Source organism: Acartia tonsa, chromosome 11, assembly GCF_053477335.1.
Source record: "Acartia tonsa isolate MP-2025a chromosome 11, ASM5347733v1, whole genome shotgun sequence".
Taxonomy (NCBI): Eukaryota; Metazoa; Arthropoda; class Copepoda; order Calanoida; family Acartiidae; genus Acartia; species Acartia tonsa.
Genome location: NC_137270.1, coordinates 18825715 through 18843121, shown reverse-complemented (window position 1 = coordinate 18843121; position 17407 = coordinate 18825715). Strand labels below are relative to the sequence as shown.

General features: G+C 33.3%; 1 protein-coding gene and 1 long non-coding RNA gene across 3 annotated transcripts; both read right to left on the bottom strand.

Annotated features, from left to right (window-relative positions):
* Positions 1–907: 907 nt before the first annotated feature.
* On the bottom strand, positions 908–2295 carry LOC145332083 (uncharacterized). 2 transcript variants are annotated; one of them, XR_013884020.1, is made up of 3 exons: positions 1882–2295; positions 1418–1532; positions 908–1294 (listed from the first exon to the last, which is right to left on the bottom strand). It is a non-coding gene; the product is annotated as an uncharacterized LOC145332083 (long non-coding RNA). The 2 variants fall into 2 exon arrangements; XR_013884019.1 differs by having other exon boundaries at positions 1418–1544; positions 1882–2263.
* A 266-nt stretch (positions 2296–2561) lies between these two features.
* Positions 2562–15432, bottom strand: LOC145332081 (solute carrier family 25 member 32-like). Its single transcript, XM_080177014.1, has 14 exons — positions 15106–15432; positions 14510–14594; positions 14283–14339; positions 13556–13615; positions 13203–13272; positions 12596–12695; positions 11609–11696; positions 8274–8307; positions 7473–7523; positions 6407–6476; positions 5363–5431; positions 4948–5064; positions 4232–4305; positions 2562–3936 (listed from the first exon to the last, which is right to left on the bottom strand). Exons 2-14 carry the CDS (start codon positions 14571–14573, stop codon positions 3828–3830), a joined length of 963 nt encoding a protein of 320 aa, XP_080033140.1. The 5' UTR covers positions 14574–14594; positions 15106–15432; the 3' UTR covers positions 2562–3827.
* Between the last annotated feature and the right edge of the window lie 1975 nt (positions 15433–17407).

Below are 17407 nucleotides of genomic sequence, written 5' to 3'. Positions count from 1 at the left end.
TTAAATGTACAAAAACAAGGATGACAACATCCATAAAAGCGAAGCACTGAAACGGTAGGACAAACAGACATTATCACTTGTATAGTGTCAGAACTGAATAATCATAATATAAATGTATAAGAGTGAAAGCAAAATTGTAAGTAAATTTGTTGAAAAACTGCTTGATTCAGGATAATGTTTATGGACATACTTACATTTTTAGGACTTGATTATAGAGTTGCTTCGCTTATTACATTATTTATTTAGCAGGAGTGTATGGAGATTGTTTCCACATCCTTTACTTTTACCAGGGGGGTGGATGCACCACCCTTCAACACGCCTCTAAATCAAAAAATTCGCCGTAGTGTTTATAGACATCAAAACAAGGATGACAACATTCATAAAAGCGAAGCACTGAAACGGTAGGACAAACAGACATTAACACTTGTATAGTGTCAGAACTGAATAATCATAATATAAATGTATAAGAGTGAAAGCAAAATTGTAAGTAAATTTGTTGAAAAACTACTTGATTCAGGATAATGTTTATGGTTATACTTACATTTTTATGACTTGATTATAGAGTTGCTTCGCTTATTACATTATACTTTGTTGTCCCACGAATCAATATACCAAAAATCAAATCAATCGGATGATTAGATCACATAAAAAATTGTTGTTAAAAAAGTAAAAAAAATCAACATGTTTAAAATGGACGTACGGACATTTTGGTAATGATTATAGAGTTGCTACGCTTTCTAAATCGTACCTAACTATTAAAGGAATCACCATGCAAAATTTGAAATCGATAGGACAATTCTAACATGCCTAAATTAACGAAAAAAGCTATCCGTTACGAACTGGCTCTAATTATAGAAAAGCTTCGCTTTTAACAACAATAAAAATAATTAAGAAAAACACAAACTTGAAAAAATTTAGATAAATATATTGAACATGTAAATATTATTTCTAAATCGTCTTTAAAATATTTTACATTTTAGTCAGTATTTTTATACATATAATAGTATCATAAACTGCTTTACAATTCCTAAGTTTTCTTAATAGAAATATTGAAATTAAGACTTTTTACCCTCGCTAAACATTAACAAATTTTGAAATATAAAAAATTAGAAATATCACGATTTTGGCACAAATATTAAAAAAAAACTTGAAAATAGTTTACTTTTTAGTTCTGAACGTACCTAGGTAATAAATATTGAAAATTGCATTTTAAATGCTAAAAACAATCTAAATTTACATAATAATAAGTACCTAGCTGAAAAATTTTCGTGAAAAACCTTTTTTTAATTCACTCCTTCATGAAAAACGATTTTGATCTCTACGAAAGGACATTAGTTGTTGTAATCTAGAACTTAACAACTTAGGTATTATATATTTTTCTAAATCAAAACTAGGGGTTCTTTAACAAAGTTCAAACTCGGATTCTAGGAAGGTGTAAATCTTATAAATGTAAAAAGGCCTTTTTATTTACATAGAAAAAAAACATTTTATACATAATAAACAGATCTACTGCAGTTCACGATGAAATGTTACTAGAATTGAACCTTTCAAAGATAAGAACTTTAAAGGCTTGGCTGCTAGCGGCCAACCGAATGAACGTATGTAAGAAACATGCCCGCTCATCGCTATAACTGGCCTGTAAATTATCTAGAATATCAAATACTAGCAGCTACGCCCTAAGAAGCTTAAGGTGGGAGGAGGTAAAGCCTACCCCCAACCTATTTTCAAAAGGTTAAAACAAGATTTTTTTGTTGGGGGGGGGGGAGAGAGGGAAGGTTCATCTTTGATTGGAAGGATGAAGAATAAGATACCCTCCCAAAAATAGTTAAAAACCTTCCCTGTACCGTTTCGCCGCTAGCAGCATATAATAAAGTTCTTTACTTTTTATAAGAAGGTTCAGATCCAGCAAAACTGCAGTTGATACTGATAAACAAATAGGATTGTTGATGAGTAAAAATCAAATCAAAGTTGATAACTATTGATTCCAAGGTATTCACTTTTGTAGGTTTTTCCTTTTTATATTAATATCACTTTTGATTTCTTGTTTTTCTTCTTCTTTTGGTAATCACAGTTTCACATTTATGTGTATTTTTTTCCTTTTTTATTTTTATAGATAATATTAATTCGAAGATTTTTTTCTCACATTTTAATTTTATTAAAGCAGACCTAGTACTAGTTTTCTAAAAAGCTCATAAATGTATATCTAGATATTATTTTTATGTCTGCTTATAATAAGATAAGAGAAAAAATATTTAAAACTTAACTAAATTGACAAAAAATGTAATGATATATGAAGAGGGGGGGGGGGGGGGGGAAGTTTATTCGATTTAGGAAAAATAGACCTACCAAGGATTACTCATGCAGAATTTTAGATCAAAATTCGTATTTCAAGTGCCATTTATACATTGATTACGAGATGGTTGCATTAAACCCCCCCCCCCCCTTTTTAAAAACTTCTTTCGTTTTGTTTCCAAATGACAAAAATATTTCCAATATGCTTTGTAATCTGCATCCCTTTCTCCGCCCTGTAATATTCTAATTTTTAAAACTAAAGTAATATTTACCCATCGTTTTATCTCTCACAAATTTGAGAAAATAGGCGGTTTCTTAAATTTTCACCTGAAATTGATGAAATTTAACCTTTGGAAAGGGGTAGTTGCACGAAATGCATTAAAACTCGTATTTAGTGAACTGTATATTATTTCCTGTTCAATGATTTGAACTACATCGATAGGTCATATTTTAAAATATTTAAATTTTCTACTAGGGTTGGCAATCCGAATCCGGAATCCGTCCAATTTTTGAATCCAGAATCCGAATCCGGAATCTGTTATTTTAATAGCGGATTTGGATTGTTAATTGTTAGGCTAAAATTATCGTCTTTAGTTTTTTTGGTCCGAATATATATTTTAATTTTCAACAGTCATTTTATTAAGAAATCTGGCAACCCTGTTCAAACTGGAATTACATTATTTTTAGGTTAGGTTAGGTTGAGTAAGGGTCTAGTAATAGGAGAAAAATATAAAAAAAACCGCAGCTTTAGACTCTTCCCAATAACCGGTAAAGCTAAATCCCTTAATTTATTTTAAAAAGGCCTTTTAAAATGTTGCTAGAACCCGCCACCCGGAAATACTAAATCCGTCAAATAATAAGAATTCGGAATCCACGGATTTGTCAGTTTCATTTTTGCGCAGATTTTTGTAAGAATCCGAATCCGGTCCATAAATTGGACGGATTGCCAACCCTATTTTCTACCATGTAGTTTTAAAAATATCAAGACTTGAAAATTGTAATATTGTGGTATCTGCTATTTATTTACATACACAGCTGGCTAATTTTCACATAAAGAGCATGACGACTATTTTAGTGATGTCTAATTGTTAGGTATCTATTTTTTCATTTATTGTAATACAAAATCTTATAGGTATGTTAGATGGCATTCTTATAACTTATGCTTGCAATCAAACTTTTAATGCACTTCATGCAACTATCCCTTTAAACTATAAGAATTATAATGATTTATTAAGAGTGTATGCTGCCTGTAGATGAGAATGAAAGAAGCCACTTTTAGGTATATAATATTATCACTAAATAAAAACTATTATGATCAATCACTGCGGTATTGCTAACTATTTAATATAAGTATGTAGCCAACAATCCTTCTTTGAATCTATGTATTTCTGTTCACAAGAAAATCTGATGTTTTATAATTTTTTGTAAGCTCAACTTTGAGATTATCCCTTAATTTTGTATCTCTTTGATTACAGTTGGGTTATAATTGAGAACAAGCTGTGATTCTGCAGTATCTTGATGTTGGGGAACCAGCCTTAGCCGTTGGCAATCTTCTCGTAGATGAGAAAGACTAGACAGATGTTGGGCATGACATGGACTAGGTAGGGAGTCATGCCCTTGTATAAACCAGCGATGCCCTCTTTCCTGAAACAAAAAAGGTGTCAGTTTACAAAATAAGAAGGGCGGGGGGGGGGGGGGGAGGGGAGGTACATTAGACAGTAAATTATACTGATATCCAAACTTGTAACAAACATTTTCTCTCTATTATGTTTGCTTATTTTGTTATTATCAGAACTAGATTGGTTGGTTTAAACTAGAGATATGTCCAAAGATTTTAAATACAGAAAAGGGTAATATTGTTTATAATAATAGAGGGGGGACCTTTCGTCTATTGTCCTCATATCCTAAGATATTTAATGTAAATAAATGAAGAACTTACTGTACAGTTTTGAGTATACAGTCTGTGGTTCCTGTGTAAGTACAGTTAGCATCCTGTAATCTTGCTCGGATAACCTAAAAAAATCATTAGAAATTAATATTACCTACTTATTTTAATTTTAAAGGAAGGGAGGGGGGAGGGGATGAAAAGTATGTGGGAGAGTGTTCTGAAAAAAAAAAAAATTATCGTCCTTTTGGAAAAAAAAACTCAAAAACTATGTTTGAGGGGTAAAAAAATGAAGAGTCCTAAAAACATTTTTCCAATTTTTTCCCCTCCTTAGGGTAAGACTTAGGGGTTGGGGGAAATAATTGAAATATTTTGTAAATGAATCTTGTGCAAAATATACACCCTGTCTAATATTCGGGGAGGAAGGGGACATTGGAATGTAAATGGAAAAAATGTTTTCAGTTTTCTTAATTTTTACATTTTTTCCCCCTCCAACCACTTTTTTTTTAATCCCCCCCCCCCCGAGCCGGGTCAATTTTGAAAATATACACCCCTGGATAGTAATAGACCATTTCGACTTTAAATATATGTCTTAGGACTGTTTTAGGTCCACTCCATCTCCTAAGTAATACATAACCCCTAGATGCTAAGGAACAGTCTCTATTTATATTAAAATACACAGAAAATAATATATTTTGTTCTGGTAAATTAATTGGAGTAAAACAGTTTTCCTTCATGAACAATATCCCCCCCCAAAAGTGTAAACAAACCTGATATGGGTAAGTTGTGACAGCTGCAATAAACTTGGATATGGCAGCAAACGCCAAATATTCCGAGCTTGTGAGCTTGGCGTCTATGGGTTGGTGTCTATACTGATTGTATGATGTCTGAACATAAATAGAATAACATTAGTGTACTTTCCCTTAGAAGTGCATAGCGAAAACATAATATTAATCAAATCTAATCTTACTAGGTAAAGCACCATATAATGAAGATATATATTAAACATGGTTTTAGCTTTCTTAATGATTCTAAATGTACTAAACTATCTATTTTATGGGATCGTAAAAACCACATACATTAAGGAAAAACAGATAGGTTTACTGGTGCCCTTAAGGACAGAAGGGCAAAAACAAATAACGGGGAAACGCCATTCTTGAGGTCTTTACTGGCATAATTGTTTACCTTTAATTCTTCATAGGCCATGAACTGAACAGCACCATGGGACACACCAAACAGACCAGGAGTGAATCCCTAGAAGAAAACCAATTATAATACAGTGGAATGCTTTCTAGGTGACTAACGCTAAATCCAAGTTTTAACTTTGCGGAATCATCAGGGGATTAACCTTGGATGTAAGGTGTCTACAGAAAGCGATTGACATAACAAAGAGAAAACTTCAAAGAACTTAGGGTCTATCTTTTACCCAGCTCCCACCAGAAGGGCGAAATTCACAACGATGCGAGAAAATTCGGTCTCCTTGAAGGCATCCAACTGTAATCTAATTTTCTATGGTAAAAGGGCGGAGGCAGATTGATTTAACACCAAATGTGATAAAATCGCTTTGAAATTTGTAAATTGCTGAAATACATATCTTTTGATTCAGGGAATATACACAAAAAACAAAATACATATCCTGAACATCATAATAGTTATTTCTCGCATCGCATTATAAACGGCTTCTCGCGGATATAATATGTACAATTATAAGATTAAAACTAGTTTTTTTAGCCTCGAGGTGCCGAAGGCACCGGCTAAAAAACTGGTTTCAATCTTATGATTGTACATTTTTATATTCGTAGAAAGCTGGATATAATACGATGCTAGATATAGTTTTTTCGTGTGGATGAGAACCGGTTTCTATCCACTGGATTCGAATGACTACAAGAAAATATACCTATTATATATTACATATATGGATTTATTCAGACTGATATAAACTCGTGGAAATAATAAAATAAACGCTGTGGGCCCTCCCCTCCCCACTTCAGCACGCCTCTAAATTCCCAGTTAAAAAGCTATATTGCAAAAAAAAAATAAATGGCTTAATTATTGCTATTCTAATACTATGTACCTGCCCATATGCCCTAAAGAACAGAACCCATTAGGTCAAGTGGTTAACAAGACAGTAAGCTTTACCTGGCAAGATCTTAAACCATATCTAGACGGACAGACATGACGGAGGGACGGACAGAAAGACATCGTTCCACTTTGTATTATAGATATTACCTTGTATAGCCCTCTGAACCCTTCATATTTAACAATCTTCTTAAAAGCGTCCCACATCCCGGAATAATATCTAAAAAAAATAAAGATCAATATTAAATTTTAATACGTATATGTATATCCTGTGGAGACATCTTAAATTAGTAGTAATACTTATTTTTAGACCACAGACCACAGAACACACAACCCCCCCCCCCCAGTGCAATTTTAAAAATAAAAGCATTTATAGCCGCATTGAAGAGGCTCTAACCTTACGGAGCCCTACACCTATCTCCAACGTCGAATTAACAAAATCAAAATTAAATACCTAAGAATTTATTCGTGCATATTCTTTAATTCTATTTATATCAAACTTGAAGAGATTATAGTTTCTAATCAAAGCTTCCCAAATTAACATAATTCTGTTTAGGAAAAGTTTTTGAACAATATTTGTCCTTTATACCCTGAAGAAATCTAACAAGTCAAATTAAAGAAATACATTAGTACTTGTAAGTTTTCGTTGAATGAACACGAATTAGTAAACAATTTTGTACAAAAAAAATTCTAGGTTACTAGATTAGCCTATTTTCTTATCACAAGCGGTTGAGCCCCTGGCTCCATGTATTTTGTTCAGTATATATCGACATTGTAAGCTACAGACAACAAAAAAACTTACTTCTTAATATATTACTAGCAGCAACGCCCCTAGAGGCTTCTAGGAACACGTACAATATTTTCTTTCCATCTATGTTGTAATAAGCTGTTTACATAAAAATATTTTTTTCGCCGCCGCTAGATTGGGTTAGTACCTAATAATAATATTTTTTTGTTTTTTTGCAGTTTACCAAAAATATCCGCTAGGCGGAATTTTTATTTTTGGCGATTTCTCTGGGGATGGTTGTGATACCCTTCCCCAAAATAGCTATGAACCTTCCCAGGTCCTTTGAAAAGCAATATTTAAAGGAGAACCATGTCGGTTCAGCAGTTAGCGAGATCCTTCGGTACAAACAGACGGACAGACAAACATCCTTTTACTTTATTATAAGGATAGGAATGCTTAGGTATCTATTATATGAATTGTTAAACTTACTTAGATTTATCAACGACACTGGATGGATTAAGCTCTTCTTGTAAACACAACCTAGAGAGAGAAAATTCAACTATTAAACATAAATCTCACTGAAAACAAAATACGTCAATGAAACATTTTTTAAAGTTTAAAGGTATATGAATTTTTTAATACAATAAATAACGCACAATTGAGCATTACTTGAATAGTTGTCATACTGTTTTTGTTTAAATAAGATAGACATCTAAGTTGCATTTATCACAAAAATATGATCTGCAAGTCTTGATATTCTTAAAACTACATGGTGGAAAACAAATATTCTTTCATATAAATGGCTAAATAGATGTATTTCAAACCATTAAACAAAAAAATATGCTGTTTACTAAAATCAAGTTTAAATGCATTTCGTGCAACTGGCATCTAATAGCCCTAATTTTACAACAAAAATATAATATTGTGACTAAACCATTCAAAACTTTACAAAAAATCAAATTGAAATGTTCCTATTTTTTTTCTTACAATTTTCTTATATTTTTGATGAATATCAATCATTTACGATTTAATATTTTTCTCGTATTCATTCAAATCCGGTGGATAGGAACCGGTTCTCATCCATACGAAAAAACTATGTCTAGCATCGTATTATATTCAGCTTTCTACGAATATAAAAATGTACAATCATAAGATTAAAACCAGTTTTTTAGCACATTCGGCACCTCTCGGGGCTAAATAAAAAACTGGTTTTAATCTCATATTTGTACATTCTATATCCGCGGAAAGCTGTTTATAATACGATGCGAGAAATAACTATTAAGTTATTACCTTGTTTTAACCACCCAAATAGGATTTGTGAGTCCTGAAAAAAATACATTTTTTTTTATTTGATGCCTTAATTTTCTTGTTATTCTAAAGATGGAGGGGAGGGATCATTTATATATATATTTATACTGTATAACAAAGGGCTCAGTTAATTTTAAAGATCCTAAAGGAAAAAAGCGCCACCTATAATTATATGGATGACACGAAAATAACACAAAGCTCTTAATTATAAAATTCAAAGGGGGGAGGCGGAAGTGACACTTTTTGAAACCAAAACTGAAAGTCAAAGGAACTCAACTACATAAAGAGTTACAGATCTGAGATTTGGCATGGCAGTTAATTTAAAGAGGTACAATATTGAACTGTAAAGAACTGCTCCCGCCGAAAATCGCCGAATTTTGTTTTGCCTTTTCTCGCCAAATTAGACAATTTTAAATCATTTGAGAAATTTTTTTTTCATAAATATTTCCCTGATATTTTCACTTGACACTTAATATTTCAAACATGTCAATATTTAAAAAAATATGTCAAGAGCAAATATAAGGAACGGCAGGAAAGTGGAAGGCTGCTAATACAGGAGAAGTGTGGTTTAACTAGAAGTATGATGCAGTTCCTTATATTTGCAGTTGACACTTGTGATTTTTTTAATATGGACATGTTTGAAATATTAAAAAGAGTCAAGTGAGATGATTGAAAATTGTCTAATTTGGCAAGAAAAGGCAATACAAAATTCGGCAGTTTTCGGCGGGAGCGGCGGTTCTACTGCCGATTCTTCACAGTTCCATATTCAAGGTGGCCACAGACTTTTTTTCAAAATAGCATAAAATAGTATGCAGAAAAAAAGTAAATAGTATGCAATAGTATGTACAAATTCCATAAAATAGTATGAAATAGCATGCATTTAACACAAAATAGTATAAAATTATAAAATAGCATGCATTTTAAACACAATAATGAGCTTTTTAAATCAACTTAATGACTTAAAGTGCAGGCAGAGGAGGAAGGAGGGGGGGGGGGGGGGGGGTCTTCAGGTGTTGATTCTTGCATAAACTATAGCTCATGCCTCTGACAGCTTTAGTCCAAAAAAAAAACTGCTCTGATGATCGAATGGTTTAAGAGATACCTAACTAGGGTTAGGTTAATCTTAAGGTCTTTTTGAGCCACGAAGGGCTAAGGGGGAGGGGGCATCAAATTGACTTCTAGACTAAAAGTTGGTTGATAAAGTTGGTAACATAAGGGATTCCAGGTCATTTTTAGGGTTTTATAAAGTCCTAAAATGCTGGAGGCATAAGGGGGGGGGGGTCAGGGGGAATGACTTCTAAACTTAAAAGTTATTTTATACACATTGTTTAAGTTGAAAATATCTGCACGGTTCAAATGTAATCCAAGAGAAAACTAAGGTTTGGTCAATTTTTAGGGTTTCATAAAGTCCCAAAGTGCTAGTGGGATTGGGGCTAAGGTGTTGCTTCTTGCTAAAATTATAACTCATGCCTCTGATAACTTAAATCAAAAAAATCTGCTTTTTATGATTAAATGGTTTAGGGATAATTAAGGTCAGATTCATTTTAGGGTTTTATTGAGCCCCGGAGGGCTAGGGGGAGAATAACTTTTAAACTAAAAGTTGGTCTGCACTAATAAAAGCTTAAGTCCAAAAAATCTGCACGGTTTATTAAGTGGTTTTAGAGAAAACTTAGGTTGCTTTAGTTGCTTCTTGCTTAAACTATACCTCTGATAGCTTAAGTCCAAAAAAATCTGCTCTCATGATCAAATGGTTTATGAGATAGTTAAGGTTAGGTTCATTTAAAGGCTTTTTTTAACCCCCGCGGGGCTAGGGGGAGTTGAAGTGGGGTGACATCTAAATAAATGTTAATTTACCCATAAAAGCTTAAGTCCAAAAAATCTGCAAGGAACCCCCCCCCCCCCTTGATCTAATAGGCACCGAGTGACTTAAATAATGGGTTTGGGAATGACACTTATCTTATTTTATGAATATCTCATTCCTAGCGGGCACAGGATGCCAGCAAACCTGGCAGGATCACTCAGGTAAAGAGTAAAAATATTTGAGTTTAAGAAAGCATTTTATGTTACCAAAATACTAAAATATCATATATATAGGCAACAATTTAAGGTTCCAGGTTTAATCCTGCACATCCTGATCCTCCAGGTTTCCAGAAATGTTTAAAAGGATCCTTTGACCGAAATTTTTCACTTTAAATTTTAAACTTATGCTTTTCCAACATGTCCACATGAGGTATTTAAATTTCATAAATATCCACCGTCGTTTTCCTGCCAAGCCCCGGCTGGCAGCTGCTAAGTACAGCTTCCGCTGCTGAAATTTATGTTATGAGATTCCTAACATAAAATTTACACACACAAAAACATTTTCTGAAAAAATTATCTTCTAGCTTCAAAATTACAGCAGTTTAAAATTGTTATGTGAAAAAGGACCTAAAAACAGAGGATTTATATTAGTTAGGAGATCATAAACCTCAGTTACCTATAGGATCATTTAATAATAAATTACTCCTCAATGCTATTAAAATTTAAAAGAAGATATCTTTACATTGAATGTGGAAATACAAATAACTTTCAAAAAAGGCACAACAATCTGAACTGAAGAACTACTTTCTTCTGGAAACATTTCTAAGAAAATTGAAAACAAAGTAGCAAGTTTGCCGTATTTTCACATCAGCATTTGATAATTTATTTTGGGTTAGGTAAGTGGTAATGATTGCCCCGCAGTGTAAGAGCCCCCCGCAGGGGCTACAAAAAGGATAAAAGATACTGGGAAAATGCGATAAAACACGATACTTCGCTTTCTTTTCATGCTCTAAAAAAATCAGTTCGTTTTAATTACCTAAAAATTGAAGATTTATCTGACATACAAATAAATTGTGGCAAATAGTAGGTATGCAGTTTTTGGAAAATAGTGGAAATAGTATGCAGTTTTGGACAATAGTGGAAATAGCATAATTTTTGGAATAGTATGCATAGCATGCAAAAATAGTGGAAATAGCGGAAATAGTGGAAATAGCATGTTCGTGGCCAGCCTGCATATTGTACCTCTTTAAATCAACTACCATGCCAAATCTCAGATTTGTAACTTTTTATTTAGTTAAGTTTCTTTGACTTTTAATTTTGGTTTGAAAAAGTGTCACTTCCACCCCCTCCCTTTTTAAATTTGTCTGCGCGTTTAAGAAAATCCTAGTGCTGTAACAATTTATTGGGATATGTTAGGTACTTTGTATTGGTTTAAAAAAGTGGCACATCTCATTTTTATTTGATAAATTTCAAGAAACATAGAAAATATCAAAATGAATATAAATATTGTAACTTGCCTAGAGTGAGAATCCCGGCTTGTGTAGCAGTAATGAGATGATCAGATGGTGTCAACTGCAGTTTACTATTTCCTTTCTGCTTGTCAGTCTACAATCATGTATAAAATCAGGAATATCAAGGGATAGGACAATGGTAGATATTAAAATTGATGCAAACCCCGACCAGTTAAACCAAATTATCCCTAATTAAAATTCGGAAATCATTGAAGCATTTGGACATTAATAGTGGTTTAAGTTACATAAAAGAGTTACAGCTCTAAATTCGGCACAGCAGTTGCTTTTGTGGAGGACAATATGGAACTGTGAAGAAACGGCGGCGGAACCGCCGCTCCCGCTGAAAACCGCCGTATCTAGCCGATTTTTTTGCCTTTTTTCGCCTTTTTTCGCCAAATTAGACAGTTCTTAATCATCTGAGATGAACTTTTTTTCTCATAAAAATTTCCCTTATATTTTCACGTGACACTTAATATTTCAAACATGTCAATATTAAAAAATAAAATTGCAATTGTAAAATCTTACAAGTATCAAGTGAAAATATAAGCGAAATTTTTATGAAAAAAAGTTTATTTCATATTATTGAAAATTGTCTATTATGGCGAGAAAAGGCAAAATAAAAATTCGGCGGGAAACGGCGGTTTTTGGCAGGAGCGGCGGTTTCGCTGCCGTTTCTTCACAGTTCCATATTGTTCTCCACAAAAGCAACTACTATGCTAAATTTTAAAGCTGTAACTCTTTTATGGGCTAAGATCATGCACGTTTTACTTTTGGTTTCAAAAAGTGGCACATCCGCCTCCCCCCTTTGTACTAAAACCTAATCATAATCAATATCTTATAAAAGTACCTATTCAAACTAAGTTTTTTAGGGCAATAAATGACTACCAAATAAAACACTTTAAAGCCGAGTTTTTTTTCATTTGGATTATACAAGTCAAAACACACCCCCCCCCCCCCTTAAACTTTTAAATATTGTAACTATGTGTATACTACCTTTATTGTCTGATAGAAGAGGAAATAAAAGCCCCAGGCACATCCGGCTCCAACAGTATTAGGAGTTACACCCCTATATAACCCACTCATACCCTCAGATCTAAACATTTGTTAAAATCAAGAATAGATTTAAAAGAGAGAAAATCACGAAACCTTTATCAAGAATTTTTTAATATTTATATTTGTAGCAAGACTGATAGACCGTAGGACAAAGTAAATAACATACTAAATAATCATTGGTGTAGGGAATCTTTACAATAAAAATCAACCGTCTATCTTGAATTGCAGCTGTGAAAATCATATTTTTCCCATAGTGTCACGGACAGACACGACAGGCAAAGTGAATTATATATTGGCTTCGCTACTCAAAAAGATTATGTTATCTACTGAATAAGATTTTTTTTATGAGAACAACTTTTTATATCAAAATCTTCCATTGTTTACCTACTTCTTCTTATTTATTCTCCTAAATGTTTCAAGATCCTGCATGGGACCTTAACCTAACTTTTTATTTTCTTTCTTCATTTTATATAAAAATAGAGTACCTTGCAATATTGAATGAATTTATATAAACCTAAATAGCTTACGATTGATTGATAATACTTACCTAATAATAGTACTGAATGCATTCTTGACTCCAGAGTAAGAGGCTTGGTTGGAGCTCGTACTCGTATCAACTGAAAATAAAACACAGATATTTTAGCTGTCTGTCGTTTATTGCAGCCGAGAAAATTACATTTCCTCCAAGGCAGACTGCCTGACTTTAAAACAGATACTTTAAACTTTTACAAAATAAAAAGGAATGTGTTGTATGCCAACAGAGGCAAATACAGTAAAATACAATAAAGTGAATATCAAGGAAAGTAAGCAACTGGGTAGAAATAAACTGCTAAACTTATGTTCTGCATGGACAGCAATTAATCATTCAATGAAATCGCTACGCTACTAACAAGAACATACCTGCAAATCTGATTTTGAGCAAATCCAGTGGGTGGAGTAGCAGGGTTGAGATGACTCCTCCTAAAATTATCATATAAATAATGTAAGCAAAATTATTTGTTTTATATGAGAAATGTAGTTATTGTGCGAAATTATTTCAATTTTGCTTGATCGAATTTTATACCTACCTACTTAAAGGATGAACAAATCATGGTTGCTTAATGATCGTGACTGTGACTTTAATCTGATATTTTTTCTACCTTTAGTAAACCTATGTTTGTTGCACCTTCCCTGCAGCACTATATATTCTGCATGGGATCCCCAGCTAAGGGGGGGGGGGGAGATAAAATTATGTTGGGAGGGGGAAAAATGAAGGGAACTGAAAACTATTTTCTATAGGTAGGTAGGTAATTTTTCCCTCCTTAGCGAAAAAAAAGAATAATGTATGGAAGGTCACGGTGCAAAAAAATGAATAAATAAAGAGTAATGTCAACATTCCCCTACCCCCCCCCCGCCCCCGGGGGAAAAAAACTAGGAGGGGAAAAAAAGAAATACTTTTCAGCGGGGGAAAAAATAAATCTTTTGCAGAATATTGACACCTGCACTAAAGTTAGCTTGCGTTTCTTTTTGTCTCGAGGTCCTTAACTTACTTTGTTTAGGTTTAAGCACCGAAATATTTTTATGATAACTAATACTATTGTTTCCAGCCGTCTGACTTAGCAGCCTGAGCTGAAAATCAAATCATTACCTGAGATTCCTGCCACCAAGTGTTCATACTTGACGGTTCTGAAGGTTGACAGCAGACCTATAAAAAGACATTACCTATCATTGATCTGGTTTATCTTTTTGAATTATTATTTGGTTCCCATGCAAAGAGAATAAAAAAGTCATTTTGATTTGGTTATACAAATGAAACAAATTGGCCTAAAATGTTAGAAGCGAAGAATCTATTATATAGTTTTAATAACAAGGTACCTGAAAAATTATAACTGCCCGTAGTTTGCTTCATTTTGTCCTCGTCAGTGGAGCTCTGACTCATGGCTTCCAACTGGAGAAACCCCTGACGAAGAAAATAATATTAGATCAATTCACAAATGGAAACGACATTAGGATCGCGGAAACGAAGTAGCGAGTTTCGCAGTATTTTCACAGTTGCTTTGATAGATTATTTAAGGTCGACGATCAGGTAGGTAAATGTTAATGATTGCCCCGCAGGGGCGCGCTAGGAATGGGATAAAGGAGAGTGTGATGTACGTGTTATCACTACTTTTTCTCATCAGTTTGCTTTATGATAATACCTAGCTAATTTAGTATAATCCCTATACATCTAAAAACACATTTCAGAGAAGAAAAAAAATTCCATGGAAAATTCCATAGCTGATTTAAGAAAGTTTTTTTTTGACAGTACAAAACAATAGAATTTTTTCTTATGTACTTTAACTAACAGCATGTTTCTCTCTGTGTTTGTAGAGATAGATCTCGCTAACCGCTAGACCGATGTGACTCTATATTGAATCTTCTTTAAGCTCTAGGGGAGGTTTTTAACTATTAAAAATTACATATTAACGTACCTATTATATGAGTGTCATTTTGAAGTTCCTGGGTCATTTCCAACTCTCAGAGCTCGCCACTTTTACCAATCTCTGGACAGTTTTTACGAAGATTTCTTAGATATAGCATACAAATTAACTTAATTTTCCACTTTTACAGACACATTATATGGTGTACTTTTTCTCCTCTCTTGTATTTTTGGCTTATATAACTGCAAACACTGAATGGTATGCTCGTAGCTTGTTCTAGATTCTGTCATGCCAGAATCACGTAATATTTTGATGGCTTTTAGTAAAACTGGAACTGTAAAAGTACATTATCGCTAATTAGTGATTAATTTTCATTTTTAAAATTCCTTAAAAACCAAAACAATTGTTATAACACAATGAAAAACACAACATGATTCTAGAAGGAAAAAGTAACGAAAATTTATTTTCAATCGTGATTTTAAAAATTGAAAATGGTCGCCATTGGACCTAAGTTACTAAAAGCCATAATAATAAACTTGTATTGCTCTAAAGACGACATTTTAAATCTTTGTTTATGCACGTCAAACTGCAAACAGAATCTCTAGGGATATCTATAGGGCACTAAGGTGTCAGCATTCTATCATTTGTATGTCTGTATGTCCGTTGGCAAGTAAGCAAAAAATTATAACTTTAGCTACAATAGGTATTGAAAAATAAATGTTTTTATTTGTTGTAAAATCGTCTAACCAAGCCTGATCAAGCAAAATTATGGCTTTGCATTCTGTAATTTGTACGCCTACATATATGTCCGTCCATCTAAGCAGCCATTTAAAAGTCAGCAAAAATATAACTTTTGCTACAGTAAAACTTGAGGAATGATTATTTCAGTTTTAAAATTGTCTTAGCAATCCTAATCAATCTAGTCCTCTACCCAGCAAGACATTTCGCCGTGGAGTCGCCTTCGAGCTCGTGCAATATATGTACCGAGTCCTATGCTACCTCGAATCCTATTCGCCTTGAATTAACACCTAATTTTTGGGCGATAAACGTTGGAAAATCGTCCTTTCAAGCAAAAGGTAGCATGCGAGTTCGCCATCGATATCGTAGCAGAGTATGGGGCGAAGTCGCACAATAGTAACATAAATTAAAATGCGTCAAAGGAGATCTCGACGGCGACTCGAAACATTTCTTATACGAACTCCTAAATGCTCCAAACTCAGGGGGAAGCTTTAATCATAGAGAAAAGTGGAAGGCGCATGTAGGGAGGGGGGGGGGGGGTCGAGAGAGAGACAGAGAGTCATAGAGAGAGAGAGAGGAAGATAGAAAGAAAGAATATGTCATTCTCATTCATGTCCCTCAATTTATTCATGTTTTAACTCATTGCTTAATTGAATAAATTTTCAACTTGGCAATAACCATACAATTCTCAGCTTAATATAATGATCATTAAGATATGTTTCTATAATTGCTGTTGTTTAAAAAAAAAAGAATGCCTTTTAAAAATAACTTTTTTCACCAAAGACTATCAACACTCTATAACATTATGTACTACCATTTTTATTGTTTTCAGTTTGAAAATAGAAAAATTGATAGAGTCTTTAAAAAATTATTTGAGTCCCTAGTGGCAAATTTATAAACTATATTTTTTCCCTATCAATTTTGATCATGGGTTGATTGTGTGTTTGATGTATGTGTGTGTTAACACTGTAAAATGCTACGTTTGAGCGACATCGCGTTTTTTTCTTCTGCTAGTATTTTCCAGGTCGCCAAAGTTAGCAGAAAAGCTAATAATTTATGAGGTAGCAAGCTACTAAAGTAGGAGCTCTAAAATACTAGCTAGCTACCATCTTACGAGCTCACAAAAGTTCGCCAAAATGCTACTCTTAGAGATATCGAAGAAGGTAGCATGCTACCTTTTTTTTAAAAGGTTTCGCTGGGTAGTAGTCCACACTGTCATTCACATATGTCTGTATGTCTGTTTTTCTATCTAAGTAAAAAATATAACTTTAGCTAGGTACAGCAGGGCTGGAAGAATGGTTCTTTTATTTATAAAATTGTCTAACCAAGCCTAATTAAAACTTTAGGTACTTTTATTGTATAATGATTGGTCGGTACAAACTTGCATTGTGTTACTAAAAATTTATATTTACAGAGGTGGTAATTATGTTTATCATGATTGTCAGTGTTATCAAATTATCGTACATTGTCTTATCCTTAAGTTCCCTGCTTCAGAAAGTAAGGTAACCCATGTAGTAAAATATGTTCAAATAGGGATAGCAATATCTTTACTATTATCCTAATTATATAAAGTAGCAAGTTTTTTTTGTCTGAAGCTTAAGATTTCGATAACTAC

Bases quoted from the DNA above. Each gene is read 5' to 3' on its own strand.
- LOC145332081 (XM_080177014.1), bottom strand. From the start codon at position 14,573: ATGAGTCAGAGCTCCACTGACGAGGACAAAATGAAGCAAACTACGGGC. The intron at 6,477-7,472 runs GTAAGTTTAACA...TATTTTTTTTAG, and splicing joins AGTGTCGTTGATAAATCTAA to ATATTATTCCGGGATGTGGG. The intron at 5,065-5,362 runs GTAAACAATTAT...ATTTATGTTCAG, and splicing joins TGGCCTATGAAGAATTAAAG to ACATCATACAATCAGTATAG.